At 32.7% G+C, this 16093-nt stretch overlaps 1 protein-coding gene across 2 annotated transcripts in view; it reads left to right on the top strand.

The window, feature by feature from the left end:
• The window catches only part of Cftr (CF transmembrane conductance regulator), a 183317-nt gene that overhangs the window by 94518 nt on the left and 72706 nt on the right, over positions 1-16093 (top strand). For both annotated transcript variants that reach the window (XM_087204598.1, XM_087204597.1), the window contains exons 12-16: positions 2633-2727; positions 5431-5517; positions 8100-8823; positions 9959-10087; positions 15558-15595. In XM_087204598.1, the coding sequence (XP_087060724.1) occupies positions 2633-2727; positions 5431-5517; positions 8100-8823; positions 9959-10087; positions 15558-15595 (1073 nt within the window). The remainder of the gene's footprint in view (positions 1-2632; positions 2728-5430; positions 5518-8099; positions 8824-9958; positions 10088-15557; positions 15596-16093) is intronic.

Genomic DNA, 16093 nt, shown 5'->3' with positions numbered 1-16093 from the left:
TTCAAAGAAACCAAACCGAGAACCCAGAAATATGAGAATATGACAAATAATACACAAATTCAATAAAAAATTATTCACTTAATAAATCATGACTGCTATACAATTACCTCACACCAGATGTAAATATAAATTATACCTTGATTAAAATTTGTAATTAAAAAGCAATAAATATTTGAAAAGAAAATTTAGGATACTATATATATATAATCTGGGTAGTACTTTTTAAGAAATATAGGAATTCCAGATCAATACATTGATTTCATGAAAAATTAAAATTTTATATATGATAGATGGTATATACATAGTAAAAAGAAAGAGAAATAAAAATGTTTTTAATATATGCAGCAGAAAAGTTGCTAAAATCTATTACATACAAAAATGAATTGATAAGAAAAAGACAAATTCTACTAAAAATTAACATTGATATTAAGGAAAATGCAAATTAAAATGGCATATTAGCAAGTAATTAAACTGTGAATATATGTATTATTAGTGGTGATCTGAAGAAAAGATACTATCAAAACCTACTGATGAATATATAATCCTCTTCAGTAGTTTCATAAAGGAATCTGGCAGTATGTTTAAAAAATAAAACACATACTTTTGAACTAGCCATCTCATTCATGAAAATATATCTCACTGATATAAATTCATGAAATTGCAGATATTATTGATATTATTGATAGGTTTGGGGGAAGGGAGGGTAGTAAATGCGAGGAGCATCAGACAGCATGTAGTAGAGCTATATATGAAATACAGAAGTCTTACAATTCTAGTCTAATCTAGTCCAGACTACAAATAAACATTCACAAATTAATTCAAGCACAGAATTGTCTGCAGGCATTTTGTATTAATCTACTTTGTTATTATAGTATTCTGCTGTTGACTTGCCAAGGTTTCTGTGATGTTGGTTACTAAACTAATGTGACTATCTAGGTATATTTCATTCAATAGTATATTAGTCAATTAGAAGAAAGTGTGGGAATTAAAATACATTCTTGTTTGTATTACTGCTGAAACATATTCTAGTAGAAATTTTAAATCGACAATCAATAGCCATTTTAACAATAGTATGTCTGGTAAGGTCATGCAAATCTGGGATTTGAACCCAGAGCATTTGGGTTCAGCTTTTTCCATACACCATACCTTCATTTTATTATAATTTTATGAGAGAGGGTAAACAAAAGCCTGTTTCAGCCAAATTTTGCACATAGGAGCCCATCATATATAAATATAATAAATATTTCAAACAACTCAATGAAATTCACTGAACAGAAGCAATGAAATAAAATGACAATTTTAAAACATTCCTTATACTAATACATTGGGAAAGATGTAATTAGGTTCTGAAAAATCTGCTTTTCTTCTTTTGGGAGAAATGAGGTAGGTTATCACATTAGATAAATATTCTACCCAAGGACAAATGGAAATTAATGCTTTATTCAGAGCATTGGTAAATACATTATAAAATTATTGCAAGAGACATTGGTGTTTGAGTACATATTATGGACCTATCTTTTGTGTTAAGTTGCTTCAAATTTTTACAGTGGTTAAAGAAGATACTGTTGTAGTATTATCTCCATTTTACAGATGGAGAAATGAAAGAGATTTGTGCAAAGTGATTTGTCAGTTACTAGTGGGGAAAGAGTTAGAAAAGGATCATTTTGCTTTCTGGACATTCCTGCCAAGTGTTTTCTACTTTGTTTAAAGTTTTGTTTTAGAATTAAAAGTATTTTTGAATTGTCAATTTCATTGCTTGTGTTTAGTGAATTACTTTGATTTGTTTTAAATAACAGATAAGACATAGGTTCATTAGTGCAAAATTTGGCTGAGACAGGCTTTTGTTTATGCTCTCTTATGAAGATTAATGGAATAAAAATGTATTTGTAATTTTTTGACATTTAAATTCAGTGATGAATTTAAGCATGTCTACTGCAGTGTAGGCTATTGTACCTTATAAAAAGCAAAAGGAGGGTTGATGAAAAAGAGATTTTAGTGGAGGAAAAGAGGAGGTGGAAACAAAAGAAAAGAACAGATACGTGATAATAACATTGAAAAGGTAGAGAACTTTTTGGAGCGAAAAAGAGATTACTTTCTATCTAGCTCTTTGCATTCTTCAAGTCTCAGGCCAAACCAATCTCTTCCAGAAAATTTCTAGCTTCTTCTATGTGTTATGTGGATAATTTTATTATCTATAAAATTAATTTGTTAAATAATTTGTACTGTTTTATAATCTATACATTTAATAATTTTTATATTTTCCAGTTTACATTTAATGGTCATGAATGACATTTTAAAAATCAAAGATAAATTTGCATCTAAAATTTCAGCAGTTATTTTAACCACCTAAATTGCATTTGAAATCATTTAGATGCAATTTTTTTTTTTTTATAGAAAGCCTCTTTGCTGTCTAAGTTTATTGTTTTGTTTTTGTGAGGCTGGGGATTGAACCCAGGGCCTTGGCATGCTAGGCAGTTGCTTTACCACTGAGCCATAACCCCCAGCCCTTAGATGCAAATTTTTACTGTGGTTAAATTAGTAGTCTGTATAAGATTACAGTTGAAAGAAGATATGATTTTCATATTCAGATTTAATGTGCTAAAAATTCTCTTAATTTTGTTTTTGATAATAGGACATCTCCAAGTTTGCAGAGAAAGACAACATAGTACTTGGAGAAGGTGGAATCACCCTGAGTGGAGGTCAGCGTGCAAGAATTTCTTTAGCAAGGTGAATATCTGATTACTGATCCAGCAAACATTTGCTGTAATTATCAGGCACGTAAAATACTATAGACATTTCTTTCACTTTATAGTGAATTTCTGGAATTTAAAAATTGGTGAATGTGGCTATTGGGTTAGAAAACACCTTTAAGAACTATAGAGAATGATATTGTTTTTGGATTTTTTTTAAAGCAAGGGCTTTTCAAAATATATTTCCTCATTTTGGTCTGTGTATACTTGTTTGCCTTGTGGTGTGGTACACTACAAACTGAAAGCCCTGGAATTCTGCATAGAACAAGGAAAGAGAAGATACAAATCTCCATTGATTCCATCATGCAGTTCTTCTCTCCCCAACCATGCACAATGCAACCTCCACAGAGCACAGTGGTTTAGGCTTCTATTGATGCTTCTTGGTTTGCATAAACATACATTTTAAAAATTTTCAATGTAATTTATACTTTTCATAACAAAATAGTAAGGTAAATGTCATTTGGCTTAAAGTCTAGAATCTTCAAAGTAAAATAAACAGGACAAACACAAGAGACATTGTACAGGTAGAATTTCCCTTGGTAAAGACATTCTTGGCACAATTAGAAGCTGTCAAAGAGAGTTGCATATAGTTAATTTGTGTTAAGGAGAAAACATTGTAACTTTCAGTTAAAAAGTTACTGGTAACATGGGATGTCAAATATTCTTCAAAGTTTATTTGAGCAAAATTCTTCTTGATGTGTTGTCAAAGTTATTAGTAAGAAATTAGTTTCATTGGCTTGATGTGTTGGCGTCTTTCCCTTACTCTTTTCTGCCTCTAAAAGCTGAGACAGAAATGTAACTCTGCACACCTGCAGTTGCCTAGTACTACTCTACATGTGTGTGTGCGTGTGTGTGTGTGTGTGTATGTGTGTGTGTGTGTCTGTTTGGGTGATCTCAATTTTCATCCAACTCTGCAAAGAAAGAATTGTTCTCCCTACTTTACAGAAGAAATCATGAGCTAGTTGTGGCTATTAGACATTAACTTGCTAAAAGCCACACAGGGAATTTCTGGCGTCACAACCCAAGCCAAGTGCTCTTAATGCTTTACATTAAACTCTCCCTTCATCTTGGGAATTGCACTGTGAACTAATGCATCAATAGATATGTATAATTTACATTCAAAATAATGGACTTTAAATAATTGAAAGTTGATCAATTTATATGTGAACCAAAGACAAAAGTGTTCCATTCCAAATTTAGTTAAGGTATCTATATATGGTCTGGACATTCAATAGAGAGTTGGTACGTACCAGTTTAAGATTTGGTCTTGTTTTAAGGTGCACACAGTTTGAAGTTGTACTGAAAATCCTATTGTTATTCTCATCAGAATATGTCATGTGCTGTCCAATTTCTATGATGATTATATTTCTAATCTCTTGAGAAACTGTGATTATAGGTGTGAAGGAGAATATCTTAATCTGTCTTAATCTGCCAGTAACTCAAAAGTATAGATGGGTAAATTTTAAAGAAAAAGAGGTTTATTTTGGCTCCCATTTCTGGTCAAGGCCTCAGATTTGCGGATGGCCTGTTGCTAGCAGAGGAAGTGTAGGACATCACATGGCAAGACACAGGAGGTACAGGAAGCATGTGTGTTTGTGCATGTATGTACACACATGCATGCATGTATGTGTCCTCTGCTCTCTCTCTCTGTTGTTTTAGAGTCATGAGTATTTGGTCATGGAAGCTCAACCTGCTTGACTCTATCTAATTCTAATTATCCTCCAAATGCCCATCCTCTAAACACCACAGTCTAATTAGCTCTAATTTCAGGGGGAACAAACCGTACTGAATACTTATTAGAGAGAGAGAGAGAGAAGTAAGAACCAAGTCAGGGCAAAGAAAAGCCTTGAGTGTGCATTTTGATGGAATTCTTTAGTTCTTCCACACATTGTCTTTAAAAATAATTTATAATATAAACCATCTTTTAGATCTTACTTTGAAGTTTTGCTCTTTCTGGTTAGTTTCATTACTTCTCTTAGTTAATACGCTAATTGAATTCAATTTTATTTTTTAAATAAAATTTTCCAGAATTATGTAAACACAGAATCCTGTGTAGTTGGTATAGAGGTAGAGTATTAATAATTATATCTGAAAAACTTAAGTGTTATGATAAAGTTACATTTCCATTAATATGGAAATTATATCTTATTATGGTTCTAAATCAACTCAAAGGAAACATTACAATATTTGCTTATAAAATTTTATTTTTTAAGGCCAGGCATGGTGGCACATGCCTGTAATTCCAGTACTTGCGAGGCTGAAGCAAGAGCATCACCACAAGTTTGAGGCAAGCCTGGGCTACATAGTCAGTTCAAGGCCCACCTGAATTATACAGTGAGACACTATCTCAAAAAACCTAAATAAAGTAAAATAAAAATAATGAACATTATTAAATACCTATGAATAAAAGTAGTTTCTAACAGAGATACTTTTGTCTATGTTGTGAACAGTGTTATTTCAGTGAATGGATGTAGTGACTAAAATGTAGTGGACTGTTTTTTAAAATAAATCATCTGGAGCCGGGATGTAACTCAGTGGTGCCCAGCTGGCAAGTGAAAGGTCCTGAATTTGATCCCTGGTAACAAAAGAAAAGATAAATAAAAATAAATCATTTATATTTACTAAATAATAAATAACATGATGAATATTGAAATCTAATTTAATTGCCATTTCTTTTTAGAGCAGTATACAAAGATGCTGATTTGTACCTATTAGACTCTCCTTTTGGATATCTAGATGTTTTAACAGAAAAACAAATATTTGAAAGGTATGTTCTTTGAATAACTTATTTATAATGCTTATGGTAAAGATGAGAAAAATGAGTGTACCATCATAGACTGCGTATGACCTCTTGAGACATATTGTTGCAACTCCCTGTAGACAGATGTAACATGACACTGACTAGCTGCTCTGTCCTTCACTCGCAAGACTGAAAGCTGCTTCCGTTAAAACCTTTTCTGATCACTGCATGCTAAACCATTTTCTTCCATTGCTATACTATTACAACAGTTGCTATTACATATGTAGTTTCTACATATTACTGTCTTGTGATATATCTTCTATTATTTTAACTGCTTATTATACTTAAATTTTATATACTTGTTTGTATCTTAGTATTTTATGCTATCTCCTTCTTAGATGGTAAACTGCTCAAAGGACGTACACATGCTAAATGGTTTAATGGTGAATGCTTAAACTGTACATCTACCTCAATATTTCCTGGGAAATCTCCTCACTCACCTAAAGCTCTGGATTTCCACTTCTTTGGAGCTGCTGTTAGGGCTCAATATGTGAAGTTCCTAAGAGCAAGAGTTATATGACTTAATTTCAAAGTTTCAAAATAATTTTATAAATGATAATTTTTTTTTTTTGGTACCAGGGAGCAAACTCAGGACCTTGCACTTACGAGGCCATTGCCGGAACCACTGAGCTAAATCCCCAGCCTTATAGATGACAATTTATTAGGAAAATAGTCATTGTACTCTTCTAGAAATAAATATTTTAAGCAACAAGGATGTATATATGTATTGTATAAAATGGCTATATTATTTCTAGAATTACTTTTCCTAGAATTTAAATTTATTTATTGCCTTACTTCAAGTTTTTATTTTAACATATTCTTAAGATTTGAAATATTCTGGAACCCTGCTGACTTTGCTTTAAGATATCCTGAAATATTTTTAATCTTGTATTTTATAACATTAAAAACAACAAACCAAGAAAATCTACCTGTCCAGGAACCATTTTTTTTCCTGAAGTGGAATTGTGTGGTATTGTTTTATTTGACATTTTCAGTTTCACTACTTTCACTCAGGTGATACTAGATACTAGAGTGATTTCTCATGTACAAATCCCAAGGATATTTTATCCTGGCCTCTCTGGATAAGTTGTCAAGTACTATCAACATAATCTCCATTCAGATCATTCCCAATTCTTATTTTTACTCATCAACTTCCTCACCAATCTATGTTGAAGTGCCAACTATTATAAGGTACTTTATGAGTTAAACTTCTCACTTTCATTCTCAATGTAATGAGGAAGCCATTCATCTTTCACCAAAGCTTATTTTATCCCCTCCAGTATAGCCTTGTATTAAGATTGCACAGTAAAGCTGCAGTTATCTTTGAAATCCCTTTAATTGCTCTACAGTGGTATTACATAGAACTCTGACTTCCTTATACTCTGAAAAATGCCAGGTAATTTCCAGCATTTCAAGCATAGAGCAACTGAAGTTAGGGCAAGTTTGGAAAAGCCACTTAACAAAAAGACAAAAGCATAAATCATTTATTTACTTTATATTAGTTTAAACCTTGAGGAGTACAGCATCATAGATTCTGTGTCCAATGTTATTAGCAAAAAAGTTGCTTTAAATTTAGCACAAACCATTCCATCATTTCCATAGCCGTGTTGCTTTTCTCCAGGTTATTCTGGTTTTATATAGTTTGCCGCCAGGAGTCACTGTGCTGTTTTTTGTTGTATACATCATAAAATTCTGTTTCATCCTGGACATAACTACTCTGATTTTAAGAAGAGCCAGGTGCTACCTGTGGTTCTGGAGACCCCGCTGAGGGCCAGTGGAATGGTTCTGCATCACAATCTTCCTAATGTATTTGCCTTTTAGAAGTCCTGTGCCCAGCAGGGCTCTTCAGACTCCAGGATGTCAGAAAGAGCAGCTTCAGTCCAATTTAATATCCAAAGTGCTATTTTTATACTCATGGTACTATGATACGTGACTTCTTACCAATATAAACTTTGCTGCATTTATATTGTTGTTTATATTGTTCATATTTGTGTGGAAGAGTATGATGCCTCTTCTTGTATGATGTATAATGTTTTAATGGGTAAAAGAAACTGATCTCTCCTAAATGCACTTAGTCAGGATTTACTTTTAGACTAGATGAAAATTTTATTAAAGGAAAGTCAAATTTTATTATCAAATTCTCAATTATGTTTTTAAAATTACTTTTGTATTAATATGGCCAACCAAAAATGTAGGAAGACATTAACAGAAAATTTAAAGAACAAAAAAGCTTTAACACTTTAGAACCCAGAAAGTAAATAATTTGCTCAAAATTAGACACCCACTGAAAGTTAGAAATTTAATTTAATTCCAGGTCTGTTAACATTCAACTTCACAATTATTTCATGCTATAATAAATCAAGAGGTACCAAATGAATTACTAGAGAGTATTTATACTTTTAGAATCATTTTAAGTATAACAATAGAATGATATGATAGAGATTTTACACAATAAAACATTAGTAAAGTGCTAAGGTACAATACATATATTATTATAATGAAGTATTTGTGCAATTGATCTTATTTATATTTCTTTTATATTCTTAAAGCTGTGTCTGTAAATTGATGGCTAACAAAACTAGGATTTTGGTCACTTCTAAAATGGAACATTTAAAGAAAGCTGACAAAATATTAATTTTACATGAAGGTGGCAGCTATTTTTATGGGACATTTTCTGAACTACAAAATCTACGACCGGACTTTAGTTCAAAGCTCATGGGATATGATTCTTTTGACCAGTTTAGTGCAGAAAGAAGGAATTCAATCTTAACTGAGACTTTACGCCGTTTCTCCTTAGAAGGAGATGCTTCTGTCTCCTGGAATGAAACAAAAAAACAATCTTTTAAGCAGACTGGAGAGTTTGGGGAAAAAAGGAAAAACTCAGTTCTCAATTCAATCAACTCTATAAGAAAATTTTCACTTGTCCAAAAGACTCCATTACAAATGAATGGCATCGAAGAGGATTCTGATGACCCTTTGGAGAGAAGGCTGTCCCTAGTTCCAGATTCTGAGCCGGGAGATGCGATCCTGCCTCGCAGCAACGTGATCCCCACGGGCCCCACATTCCAGGGAAACAGGAGACAGTCTGTGTTGAACCTGATGACGCACTCAGCTAACCAAGGGCAGAACATTTGCCGGAAGACAACGGCACCTTCAAGAAAAATGTCTTTGGCCCCGCAGGCCAGCTTAACAGAAATGGATATATATTCAAGACGGTTATCTCAAGAGAGCAGCTTGGAAATCAGTGAGGAAATTAATGAAGAAGATTTGAAGGTATGTACAAATTATTAGCCACCCACCATGAAATTAAGTGCGATGCAATATATGCTATTGAAAAGAAAAGATGCTATTGAAATATATGCTATTGAAAAGAAGTTTCCTAAAGGATAATCCATCTATATGATCAAATATCCATCTAAGTGAATTACTCAAATCTGAGAAATTTTATAGCATATAGTGGTAAAGCCTACAAATTTACTTGTAAAGAATGATTTCTTTGACTAATAATAGTATTTACTGATTGCTCATAGTGCCAGTCAACACACAGATTTCTGATTGCTGTACTAGAAACTACATATATATCATCACCCTCATTGACAGATAAGGAAACTGAATTTCAGAACTCAGCAACTTGCTCTAATTCAGGCAGCCACTAAGGTATCAGCAGTCAAGCTTGGATTCAAATCTAGGAGTATTGGACTCAAAAAGAAAAACAAACCCTAATTCTAACCAGTGTACTCTATTTCAGTTTCACAGGACCCCTCCTCGTGGTTCTGTTGCTTCTCCTGTGAGTGTTGTAGAGTTCATGAGAAACAAGCCTTTTCCTGTTAGACTATATGGAATCTCTCTTTTAAATTTTTGTATTTGCTAGAGGACAAATAAAGGTTTCTCAGGAAATATACTCAAGAGTAGAACTATGTAATTTGAGTGATACCTAGAGAGATAACCCTATGCTAGTGAGGAATGTACAAACCAAAATCAGCTGCCAGTTTAGCAGAATACCAAACTGTACCTGTCCAGTGACGCTTCAAGAAACAAGACAAATTAAGGAGAGTTCTAGGAAGGTTCCTTTAATGATAATATTCATTTGAAAAAAGACGTGACACTGTTAAGCACTTAAATGCTAAAATTGTCCTACAGTAATACAATTATGTAACCAATGATATAATTTTAGAATTTTGAAGAATTAGAGTGTTTCTCACTTTTGAAAAAGCTCTGTAGCTCCAGTGGATATCATACTGACTATGGAGTAACATCACATAAGGCATTCATAATGATTTATACTTGTTAAAATTCACTTAGCTTCAAGTATGAAATTTCTTTATTTCCACATATTCAAAATAAAACCATAATGGTGGTATGAAATAATATTGTCTGACTGTAATAACTATGCCTCTTTTTTTTTCAGGAATGCTTTTTTGATGATGTAGAGAGCATACCCACAGTGACCACTTGGAACACATACCTTCGCTATATTACTATCCATAAGAGCTTAATTTTTGTGCTGATTTGGTGTTTAATTGTTTTTCTGGTTGAGGTAAGAATGTCCTGTTACAAAATATTACTATGATTTGAAGTTAAATTAAAAATAGTTTGGAAAGGTGTACAGTTTCATATATAGTTCTTATGTTATGGAAATCAATAATTGATATTTTATTATTTTATACATAGCATATTAATATACCTAAACAGAGGTACTACAAGAAATTTAAAAAATTAAAAAATTGTATTCTGTATATTTAAGGCATGTAACATTATGGAATGCATATAGATTGTAGAAAGATTACTACAATGGAGCAAATGAACATATTCATCATTACAAACAGTTAATCTTTTTGTGGCAAGAGCAGCTACAATCTACTCATTTAGCATGAATCCCAGTTTTATTAACTATAATCTTCACCTTGTACCTTATATCTTCAGATATGCAGAATTTTTAATAGTGCTTCATAAGTTCAAAGTATAAAGCCTTTATATGAATTAAAATTTAAAATAATTCTGTACTAAATTCTAAGTTTATTTAACTATAGATATTATTCTATTAAATATGCAGGTAATGATTCTTCAAATGACTATTTCTTTGAAAAATGAGATAAATATATGTTAGTGACTTGAAATCATTGTAAACAACCCTTTCAGAGATACAAATCACCTGCTTGCTTACAGAAATGTTTCTGTCTTCACCACCACCATTGTGGTTTCTTTGCCACACCTTTACTGACCTTCATTTCATCAAGCTAAAAAAATAAAAAGAGGGAGATGCAGATAGTACAGTAGGCCATAGAGAAGAGATTCTGGAAGCCTGGTGGTGGGCAAGGCTTTCTCTAGATGAGTACTGCCATATACATGCTTAAAGAGGCCTGGCAGGGAACATGTGTGGGGGAGGCGGTGGTGGGGATGCATGTAGAGCATTTGCCCCCCAGTTGTCAGGAAGGGGAAATTGTAACCAACACCAGCCAAGGACTCACAATGGGGGAATTAGGAATCCCTCACAGCAAATCTAACTTAACAAGATAAGACAGATCCAAATTTTCTGTAGAAGTTTCTGTGTGTACTTGATAAAATAAATACAAATAAATAATATGCAGATGCAACAAAACATGTCTATGGATTGGATTTTGCTTGTGAAAAACTACTCCAGATATTTATTCGAGAGGATGTCCCTCCATATGTCCCAATATGAAACCTAAATCTAACCTGAGGGTCCATTCTGCCTTCAGGGAAGAAACTACTGTACTGCCTTGAAGAACTGCCTTTCCTGAGGCAGTAGAAGACTGGGCTTATATCAACACATATTTCTTATTGTTAGACTGTTTCTAACCTCAATTAAGAAAGGTTACAGAAAGTATTCTCATTTTCTATGATCTTGTAAAATAGTGTTAAATACATACAGGTATATACCAAAAAGTTGTACATACTTTTTCACCAAGAAGCCATGGATTTCCATTTCATCTTTGAATTTTGGTAGTATCTATTCATTTGCCCTGCTGTTTTAAATTAACACAAAAAATAGAGGCCTCATTTGCAATTGAGTATGGCATAGTGCCAACTCTGGAATCTGACTGCCCTGAGTATGAGGCCTAATTCTGTCTTATTAACACTGCGAAACTGAACAAGTTAGTTTACCTCTGTGAGACACCGTTTCCTTATCTATAAAACAGAGATTGAAAAAGTACTCATTTATTAGACCATTTTGTGGGTAAAGAAGCATTGTGATAAACACTTAATGTAGGACTTGGTTCATAGTGAGCAATGTAATTGCTGTTATCTTTAATATATCATTATTACAAAGCTTAAGATAGTTTGAGATGAACAAGTCAATGAGTGATATAGTGAAAATTTCAGTAATTGTTTTACACTGTAACAAGTATAATGCAAGGTAATTTGACATGTACACATCAGTAATAAATATGGAATTGAAATATATTGCAAATTTACCTCATTAATATCTGCAGTCATGCCAGATGACTACCATTAATAAGTACAAAATTCGGCCTGTGCTCCATTTAATCTCAACCAGTCCTTTATAATTGTTAGCAATTTGATCCTCTGTATTGAAAGATCACATTAATTGATTTGTCTTCAACTTATATATTTAAAAAAAGAAGAGTCTGTGATGGTGATTTCTGTTAATTTGTAGGGCTTTGTCTCCTGTGTAGCTAAATAGAATTGAACTTGTGTGCCTTGCAGAATGATGCATAATTAATTAATTCATAAAGTGTTGAGCTGCTAGGCCTTTATAGAATATTATTATTCATTTAAGAAGAAAACAATGGTCCATTGTTATCAGGCAAGAAACTAAATTGTGAAACAGCATATAAATACTATATAACTACCCATGACTAGTTGAGCTCTCACATTTATTGAAAAAAGTTGTCTTTTTATTTTTATAATGGACAAAATAATTGATAATTCTGTTTCTGAGCAAGAAATAATAAATGATGAGCTTCTCTTTGGTCATTCTCCTGTAGGCAGTGCCAATTAACTAGCCCTTAAAATTCTGAATAACAAAAAATTTGAACAGAAAAAACATGACAATAGTAAAATACAGTAATTTCCTGCATAATTATATATCTAAACAATTCATTCACAAGTGTCTGTAATCTTGTTGACTTCTTTAAATCCACACTTACATAGTTTTTCTTTCAGACTAAGCCTTTTTCCTTTTATTAAAAAGTTGTTTATTAGTACACCTTTGCAGTACATAATGATTACCTTTATTGTGGAGAGTTTGTACATGTGCATAATCCATCTTAATTCTTTTTTTGTCCCCTTCCATTCCTCCCCGCTCCTTCCCTCTTCTTTCCCTTCCCATATGCAAAAGCTCTACTTCTATTTTTTCCCTCCACTCTTTTTGAAAATCCCTTTTCCTTTCCTTTCCTCCTCTTCCTCCTTCCATTTCTTATTCCCCTTCCCATTTGAAAAAGCTCTCTCTACTTCCGATTATCTTTATTTTACTCTTTATTTATACCCATTTCTCATTATCAGTGGACATGTCATTGGTACTTCAGTTGTGGTACAGGTGATAATCTGGCATGATAAACCCTGCTTAGAGACTTATAAAGTATAATCACAATATACATTGAATATTTAAATAAAATCTGTTACAGTAAAAGACACATTGCTCTTAATCCTTCTCAAATCTCTCCCCCTCATAGCCAATACATTTATCCCATTGTTCTTGCCACTTTTTGAGAGTTCTAGAATTTCTCTTTCGTGGGTGTCTTTATGAAGTGTGATAAAAAAACACAGTGAATGCTGCTGCTGTGTGTCATCCAAGGGAAAGACAGGCCTGTAGACACATTATGGTGTGTCTGCATCTACCTTATCCACTGGATCTGGCACCAAGAAAATAAGCTACAAAATTTCTTTTATGCCGGTCATTCTAGTGGCCTTCTTGGCAGTGAAGTATTGACTAGACAGAGAAGAAATGTGCATAATAGATTAGAAGGTGTTTTCCAACAACCACGGGATGGGGTGTTACTGATTGGAACACCTGAGGATCTTGTTTAGTGCTTCCATTCTAATTAAGATTGTGTCAGAGATCTGCTGTATTCTCCTTTTGTGACTTGTTTTCTGTTTGTTAATGAGGAATCCTTGAGTGCCTTTATACTGTTAATGAAATGGGGATTCACCATACTCCCCATAATACCACTTATGCTATTGAGCAATGGCGATCCTTTTAGGGAACATTACTTACCATGGATCTATGTTTTAGTACATGATTTGACTGGTGAAGTAAAGTATACAGTGTTCTCTGTTATATGCAATGATGTTTAAGGCCTCCAGAAAATGGAAAATAAATATATTTTTGCTTTCTTTCTTAATCATTCAGTACTGTTACTTTATCTAGAATTGCATAATGTTTATAACCTCAAAGCATTTTGGAAATGAAATCATAGAAAGTACTACTTTGTATCTAGATGTCCAAAATATCTTTACTAAAGTTATTATGTCAAGACTTTGAAAATGTTTCTGTTTTAGCTAGTTAAAGGGGTTTGAATTGGTGAGTCCATGTGGGTAGAGCTAGAAAATAACTTTATATTATAAACAGTAGTTCTTTAGAAATCTCTTTTGGTTATTTCATTAGTGTTATAAAATATTTATGAGATTTACTCATGTTCAGAGAATGTTAGCATTGACACTCCTTTAATTGGATCAAAGGGGAAAGAGTGACTTAGCACATACCCTTATCTAGGATCTTGGATAATTTGATTAGTCTTAAGAAATAGGAAGACATTTGTATAAGAACAAAGACTTTTGAAAGGGCTAGATAATTTCTGGGTTTCTTGTCATTTTGAACTTGTAGCTCAAGGAAAAAAAACAGTTTTTCTTTTTACTGAGACAGTGCATGGATGCTGTGTGTACAATGAAGAAAAGTAGGAAAGTGAGAAAATACCAATAGCTTTTTCATCATTATATTACATCTAATAGGTGAATTTAATTAAATACCAATAAAAGAATTTAAGAAAAAAACATGAGCCTTTTTTTTAAGTATAGTTCTTCAGTATGCAAGAATTAATGCTAAATGTTCTCCATGAGTTTTTTTAATATAGTATGTACTTTAAATCTTTAAGGTAAATTCAAGTATAAAGAGTTGTAGATACCTTATTCTATGCATAATTGTTTCTCCTTCTATTTATTTTATTCTGTGTCCATTTCCAGAATCACTTTACTCATAATTGCTTGTTTTTTTTTCTATTTCATTCTCTGTTTTTGTCATCATTCTATAACTTGAGAGTTATTTTTAATATTACAATTGAGATGCTATCAACACATGATTAAATTTCTCCACATAGTTTATGAGAATGGAGTATTAAATTGAAATATAACTGAGCACACATAATTGAAATATCTAAAGGACTGTAAAACCTTCAGTTTTTTAAAAATTGGTTTTGTTGTTTAGATATGTCATAGAACATTTCTCCCTCAGCCGAATGCTTTCACCATGAGAAAGTACTGAGTTCTAAGTAATTCTAGTACAGAGTGTATGTTTTAACTTGAATACATCTTACCTTTATTCATAAACTATGAATTTTTATACCATTGAAACATCTAATTGATTTTCATAAATATTAACCTCACCTTTTCCAATAATTAATTGATCTCACAGGTAAGAGTCTTCATTATTCATTCCACACCAAATGAAATTTTTTACAGCAACCAAAGAGACTGATTATTTGCCAACAGGCTGAAATTCGTCTCTTTCTAAAAAAATATTTAGCTGTAATCTTGTTCTCCTGTGGGGTTCAATGAACATAGTTCCTGTTGAATAAAGGAGAGAATTGACAAGTTTTTACTTTGGTGAAAATTGAATTCAGTAATATGTTCTTACCATAAATAACGATGCTCCGAACAACTATTTCAGCTGTTGGAGGCAGGAAAGCAAAGCAAAGAAAATGAATGTGTGTACTTTGATGTTGGCCATGTTGAAATTAGAAATGGGTGTGAGAGGAATTTGTAAAGATGTTAGGAAAAAAAATCAACTATATATTGTTTCATTCCAGGTGGCTGCCTCTTTGGTTGCTTTGTGGTTCCTTAAAAAGTGAGTATTCCATGTTTTATTGTGGATTGTTGGTTATTTGGTTATTTGGGTTTCTGTAGTATAGCAATATCCACTATGTTTTATTTTCCCCTTATTATTGTGGCAGTGGAAAAACAAACTATAGCTATCCTTCGGCTTCTGAGGGGAATGGGTTCCAGGACCCCCATGGATACCAAAATTTGCAGATGCTTAAGTCCCTTATATAAATGGAATAGCATTTGCATGTATTCTGTGTATATCTTTCTGTATTCTTTAATCATTTCCAGATTACTTATAACTCCTACTACACTGTAAATGTTATGCAGATGATTGTTATAATGATAAGAAATTTTCAGTACAAATGCAATTTTTAAAAAATTTCAATTGATTGTTGGTTAAATCCACAGATTTATAGCCCACCAGTCCAGAGGGCTGATTGTATTTTGTTTAAATTGTGAACATATGTAGTTCCTGAAGCTGTGTCCATTTCTAAAGGAATTAGTTTTGTTTTATCTCCAT

Source organism: Heterocephalus glaber, unplaced genomic scaffold (assembly GCF_053883595.1).
Source record: "Heterocephalus glaber isolate CG9 unplaced genomic scaffold, H.glaber_assembly_v1.0 deba00000546, whole genome shotgun sequence".
In the NCBI taxonomy this organism is placed as follows: Eukaryota; Metazoa; Chordata; class Mammalia; order Rodentia; family Bathyergidae; genus Heterocephalus; species Heterocephalus glaber.
The sequence above is the reverse complement of the archived record's forward strand: the minus strand, read 5'-3'. Positions and strand labels throughout refer to the sequence as shown.